General features: G+C 40.8%; 2 protein-coding genes across 4 annotated transcripts; one reads left to right on the top strand and one right to left on the bottom strand.

The window, feature by feature from the left end:
• Positions 1-4,042: 4,042 nt before the first annotated feature.
• Positions 4,043-9,229, bottom strand: LOC140177785 (uncharacterized). The gene is made up of 2 exons (XM_072210956.1): positions 6,955-9,229; positions 4,043-6,642 (listed from the first exon to the last, which is right to left on the bottom strand). The coding sequence occupies exons 1-2, from the start codon at positions 9,227-9,229 to the stop codon at positions 4,043-4,045; spliced, it is 4,875 nt and encodes a 1,624-aa protein (XP_072067057.1).
• A 6,422-nt stretch (positions 9,230-15,651) lies between these two features.
• LOC112792489 (type IV inositol polyphosphate 5-phosphatase 9) lies at positions 15,652-18,498 on the top strand. 3 transcript variants are annotated; one of them, XM_025835748.3, is made up of 7 exons: positions 15,652-16,090; positions 16,187-16,294; positions 16,374-16,653; positions 16,836-17,020; positions 17,685-17,793; positions 17,918-18,072; positions 18,162-18,498. In XM_025835748.3, the coding sequence occupies exons 1-7, from the start codon at positions 15,936-15,938 to the stop codon at positions 18,406-18,408; spliced, it is 1,239 nt and encodes a 412-aa protein (XP_025691533.1). In that variant the 5' UTR covers positions 15,652-15,935; the 3' UTR covers positions 18,409-18,498. The 3 variants fall into 3 exon arrangements, 2 of the variants coding, with proteins under 2 accessions (XP_025691533.1, XP_072068999.1); XR_011870093.1 differs by having other exon boundaries at positions 15,721-16,090; positions 17,886-18,072; XM_072212898.1 differs by having other exon boundaries at positions 15,794-16,090; positions 16,199-16,294.
• The last annotated feature ends 636 nt before the right edge of the window (positions 18,499-19,134 follow it).

Raw genomic sequence — 19,134 nt, 5'->3', positions numbered from 1 at the left:
TTTGTGAATATAAAAAATATAATTTTTTATGCCATTAGAAATTATAAATTTATTAATATGGTTGTGAAATTATATATATTACTTAGTAGTTATTAGTAAAAAAAAAAAAGAGGAGCTTTGGCGGGCTTAGCCCGCCAGCCCGCAGTTAGGCGGGGCGGGCTAGGATTCTAGGACCGCCTAATTAGGCGGGGCGGGGCGGGCCAGCCCGCCAAAGGGCGGGCTTCTGGCGGGGCGGGGCGGGGCGGGGCGGGCTTCCCCGCTTGCCACCCCTACTCGCAAGAACGCATTCGATTCCCTCACCACGTGCTTCTGCAAGTTCCATCGCGATGACGCGCTCCACGTTTCGGTTGGGAAGGAGAGAGAGCGATTGTAAGCAAAGGGTATAGGAAAGATGGGAGGGAGAGATGAGGTACTTCGGATAGGGGCCTGTCCCCATAAATATCAATGCCGATTTCAAGGAGGAGCCACCACTCTCCAATACAGTTGCCGCCATGCTTTAATTGAATCAATGAAGATTGAAGAAAAATGAAACAATTGAGTTTTATTGATCTTTAAACACTTGATTAAGTGTTATGTGTTTGTTCGGTTGTCGGATTCCGGACAGGTCGGGTATACAGGTGGAACGATGGGTAAGTGAGGACGCCTTAACTTGGGTCGCACTGGTGGCGGACTAGCCGAGCTGGCGAGCACTTGAGCTGGTGAATGGACGAAGGGGGGTGCCACCTGCAAAGACACTCCGACGCCTAAGTCAGAAATCGTACAAGCAGGGGAAGTGATGTGTAAGGTGACGTACCTCGGGGGAAGAGCCAATCTTCCCCTTATATACATGTCAGTAGTGGGCCCCAAGACGAGGACAGGCCCATATTTCAGAGGACGTTGTCCTGCAGCCGCGTGTGAGCCGTACAGGGCGCGTGTCCGGGTCGATTGGAGGGCACGTGACCGGGTCGGGTAGAGATCGGGTCGGACCGGCCCGTGCGTTTTTTGGGCCAGGCCGTAACAGTGCCTCCACGCGCCAATGGTAGTCGTAGGAGCTACCAATGGGGTGTCATCCTCGTATTTCGACTGGTCGGCTGTTCGCGGGAAGGGTGTGCCTCCAACGCGCGTCTCTTGGTTGCTCAAAGCAACCGTTTTCATCGCTTCGTTTCCCGCGCCGAGCATTAAATGCTCATAATGGGGTGAAAAACCCCTTTTGAAAAGCCCATTCTGCCCCCAGGTGTTTCGCGCTCTCGAGGTAGTTTTTAAACGATCGGTTTTGACATTTCTATACTTTTCTCACGCTCCCTATTCTTCCTTTCTTCCTCCTTGCTACAAGATTCCAGGGCGTTGCTGTGGTGCCTCCGTTCGTGTTCCTTGCACTTTTCCAGACTCGCAATCATCCTTTTCTCCATCAACTTAGGTAATTTTCGAATCATCCCTCTTTTTAGGCATTATTTTTGGTATGTTTGTTGCTTGGTTCTTTTGATATTACTGCGTAGCCTTAGTTGCGAGTAGACGTGTTAGGGGGGAAAGTACCATTCTAGGGTAGGCTTTTTCTCGTTCCTTTAGACTTAGTCTTGTTTGCCTTTAGTCGGGAAATCGTGGGGGGTGGTGTTTGTTTTCGGCCTGAGCGACCGATCTCTTAGACTAACTGGATGGTACCCCCATGTAGGTATGGCCCGCACGGTCTCCCGAGCATCCGTTAACCCTGCGGCTTACGACCAGTACGCTTGGGTCGTCTCAGATGTGAGGGATTCACCCAACCAAATGAGCGAGGAGGAGCTCACCGAGTTCCGACAAGCCGGGTATTTGTGTGGCGGGACTGACGAGGAGGCCAATTATGACGCCTTCGTCCCGGCTGCTCACGAGCGGTTGTATGAAATCAACTTCCAACCCAGCCGGGTTGCCGACTGGATTTGGTTCTACAAGGCCATGTTCACTCAAGTCGGAGTTCGCATTCCGTTCTCCGCCTTTCAAATGGCGCTCTTAAACCGAATTTCCGTGTCACCGTCGCAGTTGCATCCGAACAGTTGGGCTTCGATCCGCTGTTTCGAGATGGTTTGTGAATATCTCGACCTGCCGGTGTCCGTAGATGTCTTCCTCTTCTTCTTCACCCTCACAAACCCTTCCAAGCAGGGGAAACATAGGAAAGGGTTCATGTCCTTCCGGGCTGCTCAGGGTCGGAAGATCTTCGGCTTGTTCGAAGATTCTTACCATGGGTTTAAGGACAAGTATTTTAAAGTCCGCCCGGCCAAAGGTCGCCACCCCTTTTGGTTGTCTCTGGAGGGGGTACGGCTCATCCCGACTTATTGGAGCTTCGGGGCAGGAGCCAATAGTTCATTTCACATCACTTAGCCGTCAAGCCAGACGCACGCCCAGTGGCTCAGCGAAGGAAAAACATGTCGGCAGAAGATCAGCAGATTGCCGAGGTGCTAAACGCGGTTTTTGGGAGGAACCCAGTAAATCCCCACCTCCTCATGGGTGATCGGGACTCCGGTCGTAATTATATTTGTGAGAAGCTCTTTACTTTACGCTTTATCTTTTTCCCTTTATTGATATTGCGTGACGACTAACCGACCTTCTTTGGTTTCTTGCAGTGGATATGTCTGCGTCGGTGACGGGCCTTACCGATCTGTTTCAAACCTTTCTTGCCGGCGGCGATGATGAGGAAGGTGACGAGCAGCCTGTCTCCGAGGGGCCTAATGCTCCCCCGGAGGGCCAGGATGTTCCCGAACAGAGGGCCGCAACCGACGGGATCGAGACCTCGGCTCAGGGCGCCTCGGTTGAAGGTGGCAAGGCGGTCCATGTTTCCCCTATCCGTGAGGTTGCCGGGATTGGGGGTTCGGTGCCTAAATCGGATGATGAGGAGGAGGTGGTGGAGGTCTCTAGCCTGAAGAGAAAGAGAAAAAAGACATCCACGGCATCGTCTAGTCCCGAGGGTGTCCTTACCGTTATGGAAAGGAATTTCGACGCCACAAAATTTATAGACACCCAGCTGATCCCTGGTACGGAGGAACATTTCCATGAGTCATCCCTTGCCGGGCAGGCGAGGTGGATGTACCGCACTCTTCTGTGCGGTGCGGTTATTGCTCGGAAGGCCGAGTTCGAGTTGTCCGGGATGGAGTCTCTTCGTCGGAAGTTGGCCTCCGCTGGGAAGGCCAACAACGAATTGAAAAGTGAAGTGGAAACTCTCCGGCAGCAGTTGACTCAATCTTCGGAGAAGTTGGACGCCGCCGAGAAGAAGGCTACCGCCGCTGAGCAGAAAGCTGCCTCCGCCGAACAAAAGTTAACAGCTGCCGAGAAGAAACAGAAAGAGTCGGACGCAACGATTGAACGTCTGGTCGAGCGTGAGATGGCTCTGGAGAAACAGGTCGGCGAGGCGCAGAAGCGTACGGCCGAAGTCGAGGAGGGGAAGCGGGCCGTGGAGGCCGAACTGGCAACATGGAAGGCCAAGTACAAAGACGTCGTTAAACAGGGTAAAGGCGCGATTTTGGGCACCGAGGAAGCCCTGAAGGCCCAAATCAAAATTGTTGCCCCCGAGTTCGACACGTCGGCAATTGGCGTTTTTAAGATTATTAAGGATGGCCAGGTTGTTGATGTTCCGAAGAAATGAACTCTTTGTTCCATCGTTTTTGTTTAGCCGTTTTGTTTTGGCTTGTAGACAGTTGTTTTTAGCCGTTTTGGCTTACGAACAGTTTAATCTTTGCCGTTTTAATATTGGCTTGTGAACAATGACTCTTTGGTCGTTTGCTCGTGTTGTCGTAATGAAGTTTTTCTTACTTGTCCGATTTTGTTGTCGTTTTTAGTAACCGTTTTTGGTTTATAGTTGTTTATATCGGCGGCCCGTGGGCTCTTGTGTAGCTGCTTGTTACAACGGTAGTTGATGACCTCCCGGGGTGATCAGTCCCGGGTTGGGTGTCGTTGCTAGTCATGACAAGATGATTTATCTGAAAAACGGAGGTAAGATAGAACGGAGAATTTGCACAAGTGTATCTTATTCGGTATCCACATAAAAGACTTGAAAGTTACTATGAAGTTCAAATGACGAATTAACTACTTAGCTAGATTAGTCGGCAGGTCGCTCCGTCTTCAAGGAGTAGAATCTTCTAAGGTTGTCCGCATTCCAAGTTCTCGGGACTTCCTTGCCGTCGAGTCTTTCTAATTTGTATGCTCCTTTTCCCATCACTTTCTTGACTCTAAATGGGCCTTCCCAGTTGGCCGCCAGCTTGCCTTCTCCGGGGGTCGGCAGGCCGATATCATTTCGCCTCAGGACGAGGTCGTTTGGCTCGAATTCCCTCTTGAGTATTTTGGTGTTGTAGTGGAGCGCCACTCTTTGTTTTAGCGCCGTTTCTGTCAAGTGGGCCATTTCTCGGGCTTCTTCTATCAGGTCCTTTTCTACGGCTTCCCCCACTCCTTTCAAAAGAAGTCGTGGGCTTGGTTCTCCGATTTCTACGGGTATCACCGCGTCCACCCCGTACGTTAACCGGAAAGGAGTTTCTTTGGTGGAGGACTGCTCGGTCGTTCGGTAAGACCAGAGAACTGATGCCAGTTCATCGGCCCAAGCACCCTTTTTGTTGTCCAACCTCCTCTTTAGCCCTGAAAGGATAACCTTGTTGGCGGACTCCACTTGTCCATTCGTCCGAGGGTGTTCTACCGAAGAGAACTTTTGCCTTATTCCTAGGCCGTTGAGAAATCCCGTGAACTTTTTGTCAGTAAATTGTGTGCCGTTGTCCGAGATGACGACTTCTGGTATCCCGAACCGTGTTATCACCTGCCTCCACATGAATTTTCTGCAATTGGCTGAGGATATGCTAGCCAATGGTTCGGCTTCTATCCACTTGGTATAGTAATCAATTGCCACTATGAGATATTTGACCTGCCCAGGGCCGACAGGGAAGGGCCCTAAGAGGTCGACTCCCCATTGAGCGAACGGCCGAGCAGTCGTCAGCAAGCTTAACTCGTTTGCCGGTGCTTTGGCAAAATTGGCGTTCTGTTGGCACTTTATGCATTTTTTGACAAACTCTTTGGAATCTACCATCATCGTCGGCCAGTAGTACCCAGCTCGGATCAACTTCCTCGCTAGGGCTTTCCCTCCGATGTGGTGCCCACAGCAGCCCTCGTGGACTTCCCTGAGGACGTAGTCCGTTTGGTCGGGGTGTAGGCACTTCAGTAGGGGTTGGCTGAGCCCCTTTCTGAACAGCTGTCCTTGGATGACGGCGTATTTGGCCGCTTCCCTCCTTAACTTCACCGCATCCTTTTCGTCGCCAGGGACTTGGCCGTGTTCTAAGTAGTTGGTGATGGGGTCTAGCCATGAAGGACTTAGGGTCGTTATGTGTAGTGTGATCGCGGGTTCCCTTGTCATGCCTTGGATGAGAGACCGGTTTCCCTCCCCTGGCTTCGTGCTGGCTAATTTTGATAGAAGGTCTGCTCGTGTGTTCCTTTCCCTGGGTACATGCTGGATCGTGACCTCGTCGAACTTTTGGCTCAAGCTTTTGACCTTTTCCAAGTACTTCTGCAACAAGGGGTCCTTGGCTTGGTAGCTGCCGTTCACTTGGGAAGTGACGACTTGGGAATCGCTGCATACTTCCAGCCTTTTTGCGCCGACCTCTGTTGCTAGGGTTAAGCCTCCAATGAGGGCTTCGTATTCTGCTTGATTGTTCGAGATGGGAAACTCGAATCTGACCGACTGTTCGTATACGACCCCGTTTGGACTTTCTAGGATGATCCCGGCTCCTCCGTAGGTCTGGTTGGAGGCTCCGTCCACATGGAGCTTCCACCGTGTGCCTATGTCTTCGCCTGGATCTCCTGCTACTTCAACCAAAAAATCCGCCATGGCCTGCGCCTTGATGGCTTGCCGGGGCTCGTATCGTATGTCATATTGAGAGAGTTCGATGGACCAAGTCATCATTCTTCCCGCCAGGTCGGGCTTTTGGAGAACTTGCCTAATCCCTTGGTCTGTCCTGACGACCACTTGGTGACTCTGGAAGTATTGCTTCAACCTTCTCGAGGAGGTTAGGAGCGCTAAGGCTAGCTTTTCCAACTTGCTGTATCTTAATTCTGCTCCTTGCAGAGCCCTGCTTATGAAGTAGACTGGCTGTTGGGTCTTCCCGTCCTCCCGTACTAGCACTGCGGCTAGGGCTTCGCTTGTTATGGCGAGATACAGGTATAGTGGTTCCCCGTCTCTTGGCTTCCCGAGAACGGGGGGTGCCGCCAAGATTTCCTTGAAGTGTCGAAAGGCTTCTTCGCACGCTGGTGTCCATTCGAACACCATCCCTTTCTTCATGAGGTTAAAAAACGGCAGGGCCTTTGCCGCTGAGGCTCCGAGAAACCGAGAGAGTGATGTCAACCTTCCTGCCAACCTCTGGACGTCCTTGATACATCCCGGGCTCTTCATCTGAAGTATTGCCTGGCACTTCTCCGGGTTAGCCTCTACCCCTCTTTGAGTTATCATGAATCCCAGGAACTTGCCGGCTTCCATGGCGAAGGCGCACTTGAGGGGGTTCAACCTCATGCCATGTTGACGGAGGGACGCAAATACGCTTGCCAGGTCGTTTAGGAGGTCATCAGGTCGTGTTGTCTTTGCCAGGATGTCGTCCACGTAAACTTCGACCGTTTTTCCTATGAGGTTGTGGAATATCCTGTTCATCAGCCTTTGATACGTTGCCCCTGCATTTTTTAAGCCAAATGGCATTACCTTATAGCAGAACGTTCCTCCTGGCGTTATGAACGCCGTTTTGTCCTCGTCTGGTCGGTGCATCGGTATCTGATTGTAACCAGAGTAGGCATCCATGAAACTCAGATACCGGTACCCCGCCGCAGCGTCGACGAGTGCATCTATGTTGGGGAGTGGGAAGCAATCTTTGGGGCATGCTTTGTTAAGGTCAGAGTAGTCCACGCACATTCTCCACCTGCCATTGTGTTTTTTCACTAATACCACATTTGAGAGCCACGTCGAGTAGTCTACTTCCCGTATGAAACCTGCCTCTAGGAGGCCGGCCGTTTGCTTGGCTACCTCCTCCGCTCTTTCTGCCGACATCTTTCTCCTTCGCTGAGCCACTGGGCGTGCGTCTGGCTTGACGGCTAAGTGATGTGAAATGATTTGTGGATCAATGCCCGGCATGTCGGCTGGCGTCCATGCGAAGAGGTCCTTGTTGGCCCTTATCATTTCAATCAAAGGCTCCTTCAACTCATGCGGGAGGTTCTTGTTAACGAATGTGAACTTTTCCCCTTCGTCGCCGATGCTAAATTTCTCCAGGTCCCCTTCTGGTTCCGGCCTCGGGTTGTCCTCTACTCTGGCATCAAGGTCGGCCAGGAATACGCCAGATGCTTCCTTGGACTTCTTTCTGAGGGAAAGGCTGGCGTTGTCACAAGCGACCGCCGTCTCGAGGTCTCCTCTTATGGTCCCTATGGATCCATCATCGGCGACAAACTTCATAACTAGCAGCTTGGTGTTGATTATGGCTTCAAAATCATTGATTGTTTTTCTTCCCAAGATGATGTTGTAGGCTGTGGAGTCTCGGAGGATCATGAATTCGGCCATCGCCGATCTTCGGCCTTGCTTCTGGCCTACCGAGATCGGCAGGGAAATGACCCCGTCTGGTTTGATGAAGTGGTCGCTTAACCCGATAACCCCGTGCTGGTGGGTCGTCAGGTCGGCATCCTTCAGCCCCAGTGCGTCGAACACGTTGCGGAACATGATGTTTGAATCAGCCCCGGTGTCGACAAGGATCCGCTTGACGAGGCCGGTTCCCACTCTGGCCGTTATGACCATGGGAGGGTTTTCCGGGGCGTCGCTGAACCATTGATCTTCTGGGCCGAAAGAGATGGACGGAGGTTTTTTGGTATTCTGCACAGGTGTGGATGAGATCGCCAGAACCCTGGCGTCTTTCTTGTGTGCCGATCGGGACTTTGGTGCAGCGTTTTTTGCCGTTACCACGTTTATCACCGTTAGGCCGTGGTCTCTGTCTTCGGGCTCCTGTCGCCGTTTGATCGGGCGTGTCTTGCCTTCCTCATCCTGATCGCGATAGCGCCTTCTCGGCTCCCTGATGAGATGGGAGAACGCTGCTAGCTTCCCTTCCCTTATCGCCTGTTCCAATGCATCCTTTAGGTCGAAACAGTCCTGTGTTTGATGGCCATATCCCTTATGGTAGTCACAATAAAGGTTCTTGTTTCCACCTGTGCGGTCCTTGAGTGGTCGGGGCTTCGGAAGAATTCCTTTCTCAGCTATTTGTTGATAGACTTCCACAACGGGGAGGGTGAGTGGAGTGTAGTTAGTGAACTTTCCGACTCGAGGGAACGGCCTAGGAGCTTTGTTCGATGCCTCCTCCCTAACCTTTTCTTTTGCTCTCTCCCCGTCGCCACCGGACTGCCGGGTCTGGCCGTAACCAGACTGCCGCTTATTGGCTGCCACGACCCGGCTGACTTCCTCGTCGTTTATGTACTCTTTGGCCACCGTTTGGATTTCATGCATCGTCCAAACCGGCTTCGTGGTAAGGTGTTTCCGGAAGTTCTCGTTGAGGAGGCCGTTCGTCAGGCAGAGACTGGCCACCGAGTCGGTCAGGCCGTCGATTTCCAAGCATTCGTCGTTGAACCGATCTAAGTACCTCCTGGTCGGCTCTCCCTGTCTCTGGGTTACCCCGAGGAGATTGATAGGATGTTTGGCCTTTGCTATTCGCGTTGTAAATTGAGCCAGAAACGCGCGGCTAATATCTGAGAAGGTATAGATAGAACCTTGAGGGAGGCCATTAAACCATCTGATCGCTGGTCCTGCTAAGGTTACCGGGAAGGCGCGGCACCTTACCTCGTCGCCTACTCCCTCTAGGTTCATCCTGGCCTCAAAGGCCGTGAGATGTTCTAGAGGGTCTTGGGTTCCGTCATACCTCATGTCCGTCGGTTTGTCGAAGTGTTTCGGCAACCGGACCTCGAGGATAGATCGGTGGAACGGCGTGGCACCCATTATCACAGGTTGTCGTGTTCTCTCGGCTTTCCCTTCTCCGTCCTCACGACCTCTTGTCGTTCGGCGAGTTTGTCTGCCGCGAGAGTAGATGACCGTGTCGTTCCGTCTTCTTGGAATAGGTGATTCCTCTGTTTCCGTCCGGGATGCAGATATACGCCGTGAGTGGCTTCGGTGAGAGCTCTCTTCCTCCTCGCCCCCGGGAGACGGGGTGTAGCTTGGATCGGTAGACCATCCATCCCTCTCCCGGTCGGCTAGCTGTCGTTCAAGGTTCTGGACTCTGTGGCGTAGCTCCTGCATTATTATGGCGCTATCGCCGCCCGTTCCCCCGAACGGTCGGGTTCTCGCGTGTTGTTGGGGGATCTCCGGCCTCCTCGTTGTGAGGCGACGGAGGCTGCCCCCTCCGCTCCGGCTACTCGAGCTCGGTCGCCGGGGCCCGGCGCGACTTCCATTCAGGCAAAGGGGGTCCCCACAGACGGCGCCAATGTTCGGTTGTCGGATTCCGGACAGGTCGGGTATACAGGTGGAACGATGGGTAGGTGAGGACGCCTTAACTTGGGTCGCACTGGTGGCGGACTAGCCGAGCTGGCGAGCACTTGAGCTGGTGAATGGACGAAGGGGGGTGCCACCTGCAAAGACACTCCGACGCCTAAGTCAGAAATCGTACAAGCAGGGGAAGTGATGTGTAAGGTGACGTACCTCGGGGGAAGAGCCAATCTTCCCCTTATATACATGTCAGTAGTGGGCCCCAAGACGAGGACAGGCCCATATTTCAGAGGACGTTGTCCTGCAGCCGCGTGTGAGCCGTACAGGGCGCGTGTCCGGGTCGATTGGAGGGCACGTGACCGGGTCGGGTAGAGATCGGGTCGGACCGGCCCGTGCGTTTTTTGGGCCAGGCCGTAACAGTGTTCAATCCAAGAAGCAAGTGTATAGGAAAAATATTGACTTTGATTTGTAGAGTTCAATTGATAGTAATCTAATGTGCTTTTGCTTTTTTATTTTTATTTTATTTTAGTGTTTTTTATTTTTAAATTTTATAAAAAAAAGTGAAAATAATAAAATTTTATTTTTTATTTTTATTTCATGTTTTTTTTGCAGATGTTGTTCTTTACGTTTTACGATATTAAGTGCCGTTTTGATGATTAAAAAAACTGCAAACTACACAATTACAAAATTATTAAAAAAAATATTCATTTAATATGGAAAAAATATCCTAATACTTAACAAAAGAAACATCTAATTATATTTTAACAAAAATAATTAAATATCTATAAAATTTAAAAAAATAGAGACATTCATATTTACAATACAAAAAAATTTGAAAAATATATAAAAGAATATTTATTTAGTATAAAAAAAATATTCTAATACTTAGCAAAAGAAACATCCATATATATTAATCTGTAAAAATTTTAGATTTACCCAAAAATATTTGACTGATTTTTGACTAATACTCTTTTGGTTCCTTAGCATCCCTCTTTTCTATTAGGAAAGATTATCTAAATACGGTTTGAATAATTAAACGATTCAATACAAATAAGAGGGCAACATTTGTTCCAATATATTTGCTGTAATTTGGCTTCCAGTCTGGACTTATAATTGTAATAAAACATATGTACTATGTTAAATTCATTTTCTTTTTTGCACTTTCAAAATTGAGTGATGATGAACTCATTGCGATGATGGTGGAAGAGTCTCGATCTTTTCTGTTGTAATTTAATATTATAATAATTTATTTGAATAACAAATATGGCTTATTCCACAATCCATCGTGATTCAATTTATTCTCTATCAAGCGATACAACTGCAACGCATATTTTTCGTTCTCATATATTATACTTATGCTCTATTATTTAGTTTGTTTTACTTTGATATATATACATAGCATTTTTTACTCTTTAGTTGCATATATACCTGGAGATTCACTAGTCGCATATCTCACATGTATTCACAAATAAAGAATTAAACATTGGATTAATACTTAAAATAACTCCTAAAAGTTAACACATAACCATTATTATTAGTGCGGTGCATATGCATAATAGTAAGGGTTGATAGAAGCATGCTAGATAATGGAATGGTTGAAAAGGGGTTAGCTTGGACCACAGGGACAATAACAGGTCAACACCTGTCTGATTTGAGCTACACTTTTGGTGTCAGTAGTGCAACTGCAACTTAACTTATGAAGTGCAACCTCATTGATAAATTAATTAATCTTTTCATAACACTCCTTCTTGTCTTATCCTTCGTTAATTCGTCCAAATGCATGCATATATTATATATATAATTATGCAAAGGATTTTCGAATATTATGCGGAGCATCTAATCCTCTTAATATATAAATTGTTTAATTTGTATTATTTTTACGAAAAGTACGGTAATTAATGAGCAGTGCAATTTATATTACTAATTCGTTATAGATTTGAGTTCTGATTAAGGGTGTATCGTTGGCCAATAAATTGCTGCATGTACAAGGAAGGATTCAAATCCCTAATATTTACTTAAGTAGATGAGTGAACTGACCACTCGACCAACCTAAGTTGGTTAGTGTTAGTCAATTAAAATAAATTATAAATTAAAAACGGTGCAATATTAGCATCGAAGATTGTACATAATAAATCTTGTCGTGTGTGATAAGCTTTTGTCGAAATAAGGTTATAGATAGGAGAAAGATATTTAGTTTGATGAAGTTGGTCGAAGTGAAATAGAGTAATAATTGAAACAGTGTTAGAATCGATGGTTAAAACAGCTGAAGACAATTTCACAACACATGTATTGACAGGGACAGTTACTTTTCAAGTTTTGCATATGAAATATATGATAAAATTTGCTTGGTTGAAGAAATCTATAAATATACAAAATTCATAAGAGACAGAGATTAAAATTCGATTTCAACAAGTATTTTTCCTTTTGCAATGTACTCTTTTTCTTTCTTCTCTTTTCAATTCAAATACTTAAATTTCAGTTTATATTTCTCTTTTTCTTAGTCTTGTTCAAAGAAGAGTCTTTGATACATATTTAAAAATTACTACTAAAAAAAAAATAAATTTTACTCCCAAATAATAAATATCGAACCAACAAAAAATTTACTAAAAATTTGCATAATAATTAGCAAATAATTTGTCTAATTTCACTAAAGTAACCCTCAACATTTTGTACTTAATTAGTTTAAATTATCAAAAATTATTTACAAAACAAATTGGAAAGGTTGTACGGACAATCATCATCAGTAACATTTATAGCTTACTATATAATAATCCACAAAGCAACAACATCCAGTTTCATTGTATTGCTTCACATTTCAGGCACATATAGTTTAGTTTATTTAATAATAATTGTCCCATATTTTTGGGTGCTTAACATTAAACTAATTATATCATGCAAAAGTCAGTCTTAGAAGAGGTTCCTTTCAACAACACAGCCAAGTATGTCGGCTGTTTTTTAACTCCAGTTAGAAAATCACAGCCACATTAGTCTACTATTTAAAGAAAAAAAAATTGATAAAAAATAATTTTCAAAAGTAAAAGTGATGAGAAGAAGGAAAAAAGGATACATTTTTTAATTAATCTATGATTATTTTTAAATGTATATGATGAATGTGATGACAATATTAGGCAGAAACCAAGAACGTTGGTCCACCAACGAGACGCCGGCAAAGATTGATTGGTCCTTGATTATTTGTATTAAGTTATTCTAATGAGGTAACTATTAACTAATAACGTTGATCATCAAAGAGTGCATTAAGGGTATATATATTGATGGTGCCAACTAGATATTATTAAAAATATATTATATGACATCTGAATAGTAAGTAGTATGCCTCCATTTTCTATCTGCGCATTATTATATATTGGTACACGGCTTATCAAATATTTTTGTGAAAACCTTGTTTTAACTTCTTGAAAGTACATGTACATATACATATATAGTAGTATTACATTACTAGTCAATATTATAATTTGTTAATGAGTTATAATTTAAATGGCATAGTTTTTTTATATTTATTTCAGGTGAAAATCTAGGTATAGTCGACTTCACGTGAAATTGATAACTGAGAGTTGTTAGATGATTTGACTAAATTTTTATATAACAATTTTTGACTATCAACTTCACGTGAATTCGACTGCAGTTGAGTTTCTACCTTCGTTTAAAGGTTATAAATTCAAGTTTCACTATTGACTTTAAAAAAAAGTTATAATTTTAAATTAGTATTTAGCCAATAATAATTTATACTCGTATTTATATTTATATTTATCAAAACTTATACATATAAATTAATAAATTTTATTTATTAAAAACACTTTAATATTTATGTTGACTAATTATTAGCCAAAATTACTAAAATCGGCAGACCGCAAAAACTTTCTGTATACATATATTACTAATACTCAATTTATATATAAAATAATTAATACTTATTAGACTGTAAATAAAATTTTTTACACAAATATTTAATATTTTTTTTGTTTGTATCAGGTATTTATGAGGTTGGAAGTCTAATGATTAATTTTTTGCATACTGACGAGCAAACAAGCTTCATTCCTATCCTCCCGTAAGTATCAAACTCAAAAGAAATAGTTAAACAAAAAATACAGATCCTCATCCATAAGTGTCAACCACTGTTGGTACACAAATATTTAATGATATATTGATAAATTAGTACAAAAATAACTATCTAAATACATAAATTTAACTGAAAAATAACATAAATTTTTTTACATAATATCATTGCATCAACGTTAATTGAACTGGTAATACTAATAGTATGCTATACAATTATATATAAGTCTCTACTCTATAATCAAATAAAATATAATTTGACACCAATTAAAATAATGCTGTGTAGTTTTTATAATTTGCAATGATAGGCTTAGCTCTTGTGTAATCGTCATTATTTGATGTATTATCCTCTCTTGTAAACATACTATTGTCTTTAACTAATTATTAATCAATGAATATCTATTGACAAAAGAAAAATTGATTTCATAATTTAACTTATCATCAATGTAGAACGTCATCTTAATATTCATTTCAAGAAATTTCTATCAACATAAGCATTATTGCAGAGAATATATATCATTTATGTGTGTTAATTTTTTTTTTTTTTTGGTGGCTAAAATTAACACTACTAATAAACAGAGAACGAAGCTCAGGGAGCAAGAAGATCACGCGGGAAAAGTTCATGAACATCTTCCCCAGGCTATAAGCACTCTATATATATATATATATATATAATCAAAACAAGCTGAATTCAGACGTTAGTTCCATTGATATCTTATGGCACCCAAAATAAGGAACAAAAGCTTACGTTTTCTCCTTCATGAAAGCATTATTTAATTTGTACATTATCGAGAAATAAGATTTTTTATTTTGTTTTATGATCATTATCAATTATCAGCTATATATAGATACAAAACATCACTCTTACATATAATAAATATACACTACATTTTTTTAATGTCAATTTGCATGTATCCTAATATTTATACACACACTCTCATTAATTAATATCAGATATAAATTTAATGAATTCGAACTATGACAAAGAAGAATAAACCTACCATACGATGAGGCTATGAGCAATACCATTCGAATCAACTATTTAGGTTTATATCAAAATCAACAATTAAAATTAGTTATTATTAGTATAAAATATATATTAAAATACATATATTTATATATAAATATATAATGATTGATTTTAATATATATATATATATATATAGTATTTTTTAAATTTAAAAAAATCTTTGTGGACAAAATTTGGAGGTTAATTATAGGTAGTCATAGCCTGTCTTTTTTTATATTTATTAATTATTACTAGAATAAATATATAATATTAGATATAATAGTGAATAATTACGAATGTTACATATATGAATTAATTATAAATGGTAAATTAAATAAATAATTATTGCACTAATATTGTCTCTCTAGTATTATTCTATAATTCAATCATACATGTGGAGACACACATAACATACGGTTACTCATATTCATGTGGCGAAAATGATAACTTAGATATTGAAAAATATTATATTTAGTAGTTTAATCAAATATATGAAATAATTTAATAGTTTAATTTTCAACTACTATCTTTTATATAATATTTTTTTGTTTTTTTATGATATTTTCAATTTAACAAGTCAAAAATTAATTTATTATAAATCTAAGTTCTATTTAAAGGTCTGTTCAGTATCAGTAGGTTACTACATACATAAAATAAATTCGAATTATCGACATTTACGCAAAAAAGTGAGTTAATCATTAGACGAACCCAAATTGATTGTAAATATATTTTTATTTGAGTAATCCTCGATATTATGACTTGCTATCAAATAGTCATTTGTAGTTAATGTTTTAAATATATACCAAAATATTTACGGTGTGCGTGAGACAACATGTTCTCTTAAAGTCACAAATTTAGCAAGATTATCACATATGCTACATAACAAATGTGTCAAATTATTTTTCACCAAATAATTCAGTCGTGGAGATAATTAATATTTTCAGATATATTATGCAAGTTTGGTTAATTATGATCATTAAGATATATGTGACTTATTATTATTAATTATTATTTGCGTTACTTGCATGCCTGGTTTGCTATGGACCACACTAATCTAATCCCACTTGGAGTTGCAGCCATGTTGAAGAATTTAAATATGCGATAAACATTAAGATATGGTTCAATAAATTGTAGTAAACAAACAGAAGAATTCAAATGTGCAGAGAAGAGTAGACCCATGTTTTTCTCATAAATTTCCTTCTCTCTCTCTCTCTCTCCCACTAGGACATTGTAAAGGAATGAATTCAACAATGCACATCATCTATACGTCACATCTCTCTCTCGCTCTTCTCCATCATGATTCATGATTATTCATCTCACTATATATATTCCTTTCATTCACTCACCAACTAACACTTTACGATGCCACGCACCAAATTAAAATCATGCAGTAGTAGTGACATGTCAAGCTAGGTAGCTAGCTAGATAGATCCGACCATGTGGCCTATATTAGTGGTTAATAAGATTCTCAAGAAGAGGTTAGGAAGCACCAACTTTGTTGCTGATTATCATCATACTTATGAGCAACCCTTGTTGTCCATTGATCAACAATCCATTCATCATCATCCAGATTACAACAAGTACAACTACAAGTAAGCCTTAGCTTCTTCAAATCTTAAAATTAAAATCTATTGTTCTACTTCCCCTTTTTTCTTAATTTCTTTACTGGTTTATGTGTGTGATCCAAGGGTTTTTGTTAGCACGTGGAACGTAGGTGGGGTTGCACCACACCAAGATTTGAACTTGGAGGATTTGTTGGACACATGCAACAACTCCTGTGACATCTATGTACTAGGGTAAGTAACTAAGTATGTAGCCTTTAATTAGTTATTCATTTACATAGTTAGAAATTAAATAACAATTAATGATCATCAGGTTTCAAGAAATAGTGCCTCTGAAGGCATCAAACGTTCTGGGATCAGAAAACAGCGAGGTTTCTAGCAAATGGAATTCCTTAATCAGGGAAGCTCTGAACAAGAAGACAGAAAATGATGATGAGTGGAAAGGAGGCCCACAGGAATTCCAGTGTATCATAAGCAAGCAAATGGTTGGTGTGTTCATATCTGTGTGGACAAGGAAAGATCTTCGCCCTTTCATTCACCATCCAAGTGTCTCTTGTATTGGATGTGGCATCATGGGCTGCTTAGGAAACAAGGTCAACTACAATTAATTAAACAAATTACATTTCATTAACCCCACAATTAGTTTAACCGAACGCTAAGTTTTATTTAGTTACGGTTAATTTAAACTCTTATGGATCGGTTCAACCACATATACATACTAACAAATTATTATTGTTAGATATAAAATTGTCTTTATTTGAATTTTAATTTACAGGGATCGGTGTCAGTGAGATTTCGGTTACATGAAACAAGCTTCTGCTTTGTGTGCAGCCATCTTGCATCAGGGGGAAGAGAAGGAGATGAGAAGCACAGAAACTCTAACGTTGCAGAAATATTTTCCCGGACAACTTTTCCCAAAGGCCCTTTGTTTGATTTGCCAAGAAAGATTCTTGATCATGAGTCAGTATAATAATCTTGAAACCGTCCAAATATTTTTTATAATTATTCACCCCCCTTGCTTTTTCTTTATTAATTAAGTTCCTTTCTAACAAAATCATCAAAACAAGGTGCCAATATGTATTAAATAAACAGTTTTGTTTTTCATGTGCATATGATTTTCCTGCCTCTTAAAAAAAGAATTCATTTTTTTAGTGAAGAACCTTCACCATTTCACCAATCATATATAGTCCCTGGCTTTGAATTTGTTCCTAATTAAATAGAAAATGATGCCGCCAAAACACTAACATCATTATTAGTTGGTTGTTACGTTTCTAACAAACTTTATCCTTAATTAATTCAATTTTAGTGGTAGGGCTAGGGAGGAAATTGTTCTTTTTTTGTAACTAAACAGAAGAAAAGTTGCAAACTAAGCCAAACAAATTAGAACTAACATTGTAAAAAATGAGAATAAAAAACCATTTGCAGCTACAGAATTAGTAATACCCAAGTGGATTAGTTATTAAATATAGTTGACTTCTTCTTAGTAATCACTGAATGGTCAAATTAATTAACTATTCCCCTGCTTCTTGCAAATTTATTTAGATATAATTAGAGAATAAACAATAATGTTGTATTAATTTTTAGGTCCTACCACCTAACACACAGTTTTGTCTTTTATGTGCAGCCATGTAGTATTGCTAGGAGATCTAAATTATAGAATTTCTCTACCAGAAGAATCAACACGGTTACTTGTTGAAAAAGGAGACTGGGATTCCTTATTACAAAATGATCAGGTATCTTATTAAGGTTTGAACTTTGATTATAATTTGGAAAATCTTCTAGGAATATTCTTTTCTTTCTTGTTTTTTTATCTAACTTGTATTAGTGGGATGCATGGACGCAATAAAACTAATGAAGCTAATGATGGAGCTAGAGAACGGAAACATGTTAAGAGGGTGGCATGAAGGGCCAATCAAATTTGCTCCAACATACAAGTATTTTCCAAATTCAGATATGTATTATGGATGTTGTTATCATGGGAAAAAAGCAGAAAAGAAGAGAGCACCAGCATGGTAAGACACAAAAATTGTCAAAACTATATATTTAGATTGATATTGAATAATAGTTAACAAATTGAATTAATTGTTTGTTGTTAATTTAGGTGTGACCGAATAGTGTGGTATGGAAATGGTTTAAAGCAACTTGTGTACAATAGAAGTGAGTCAAAACTATCAGACCACAGGCCTGTGAAGGCAATATTCATAGCACAAGTGAGGGTTTCAACAGAGCTAAGAAATTTGCAAACCTTGTTTCTATCAGAAAGATTTGAACACATTAAAACTCCTTTTGGAGTTTCTACAACCAATGATGATTTTCTATGTAAAAAACAACTGAGTTTCCGGTTGTGAAATAAGAATCATTATTATATTGTGATTTTTGTACAAAAATTCTATTTTATATCTGAAGATAACATATCATAAGTTTTTTGCTGATGAGTATACAGTGAAGTAGTTGTTCAATTTTAGTCTTCATGTTATATAATATGAATTATTAAAGCACTCTGTCTAGTTTGAAAGAAAAAATAATTTCCTAATATCTTTTTTTCGAGCTTATTAAAATAAATGCAACTTTTCTTCTTGTTTGGAACCAGCAAACCAGATAAATTGGAGCACTCAAAAACTTCATATATGATAAATAATGATAAAAAAAAAACTCCCATTATTCAAAAAGGATAAGAATATATTATAAGCCAATTATTGAGCTAGTTGGGAGGACATTAATTGGTTAGTACTGGTTTTGCTATCTATGATAGATAGACTAGCAAGTGGAACATCACCCTCGCTCTTATCCTCTTCTTCGTGCATGATGGAAATAAAAAACATATATATATTTCATGGAAATTGATATAAATCTGTAAATGCATGCGCATATATAAGATATCATTTTAGAAATGCAACTTGTGAAAAAAGTATATGCTACAAGTATGCTCATTGTGGCATGTTTCAAAGTTTGAAGAATGATTTTTCATAGATCTTATGACATCCTCTAGAATGGATGGGAAAAAAAAAAGACATAAACATAACAATTAGATAACTAAATTAAAGAAACTATTAAGTGCTTTCAATGACATAATC

Source organism: Arachis hypogaea, chromosome 13, assembly GCF_003086295.3.
Source record: "Arachis hypogaea cultivar Tifrunner chromosome 13, arahy.Tifrunner.gnm2.J5K5, whole genome shotgun sequence".
NCBI classification, from domain to species: domain Eukaryota; kingdom Viridiplantae; phylum Streptophyta; class Magnoliopsida; order Fabales; family Fabaceae; genus Arachis; species Arachis hypogaea.
Note: the sequence above shows the minus strand (reverse complement) of the source record. Positions and strands in the feature narration are given on the sequence as shown.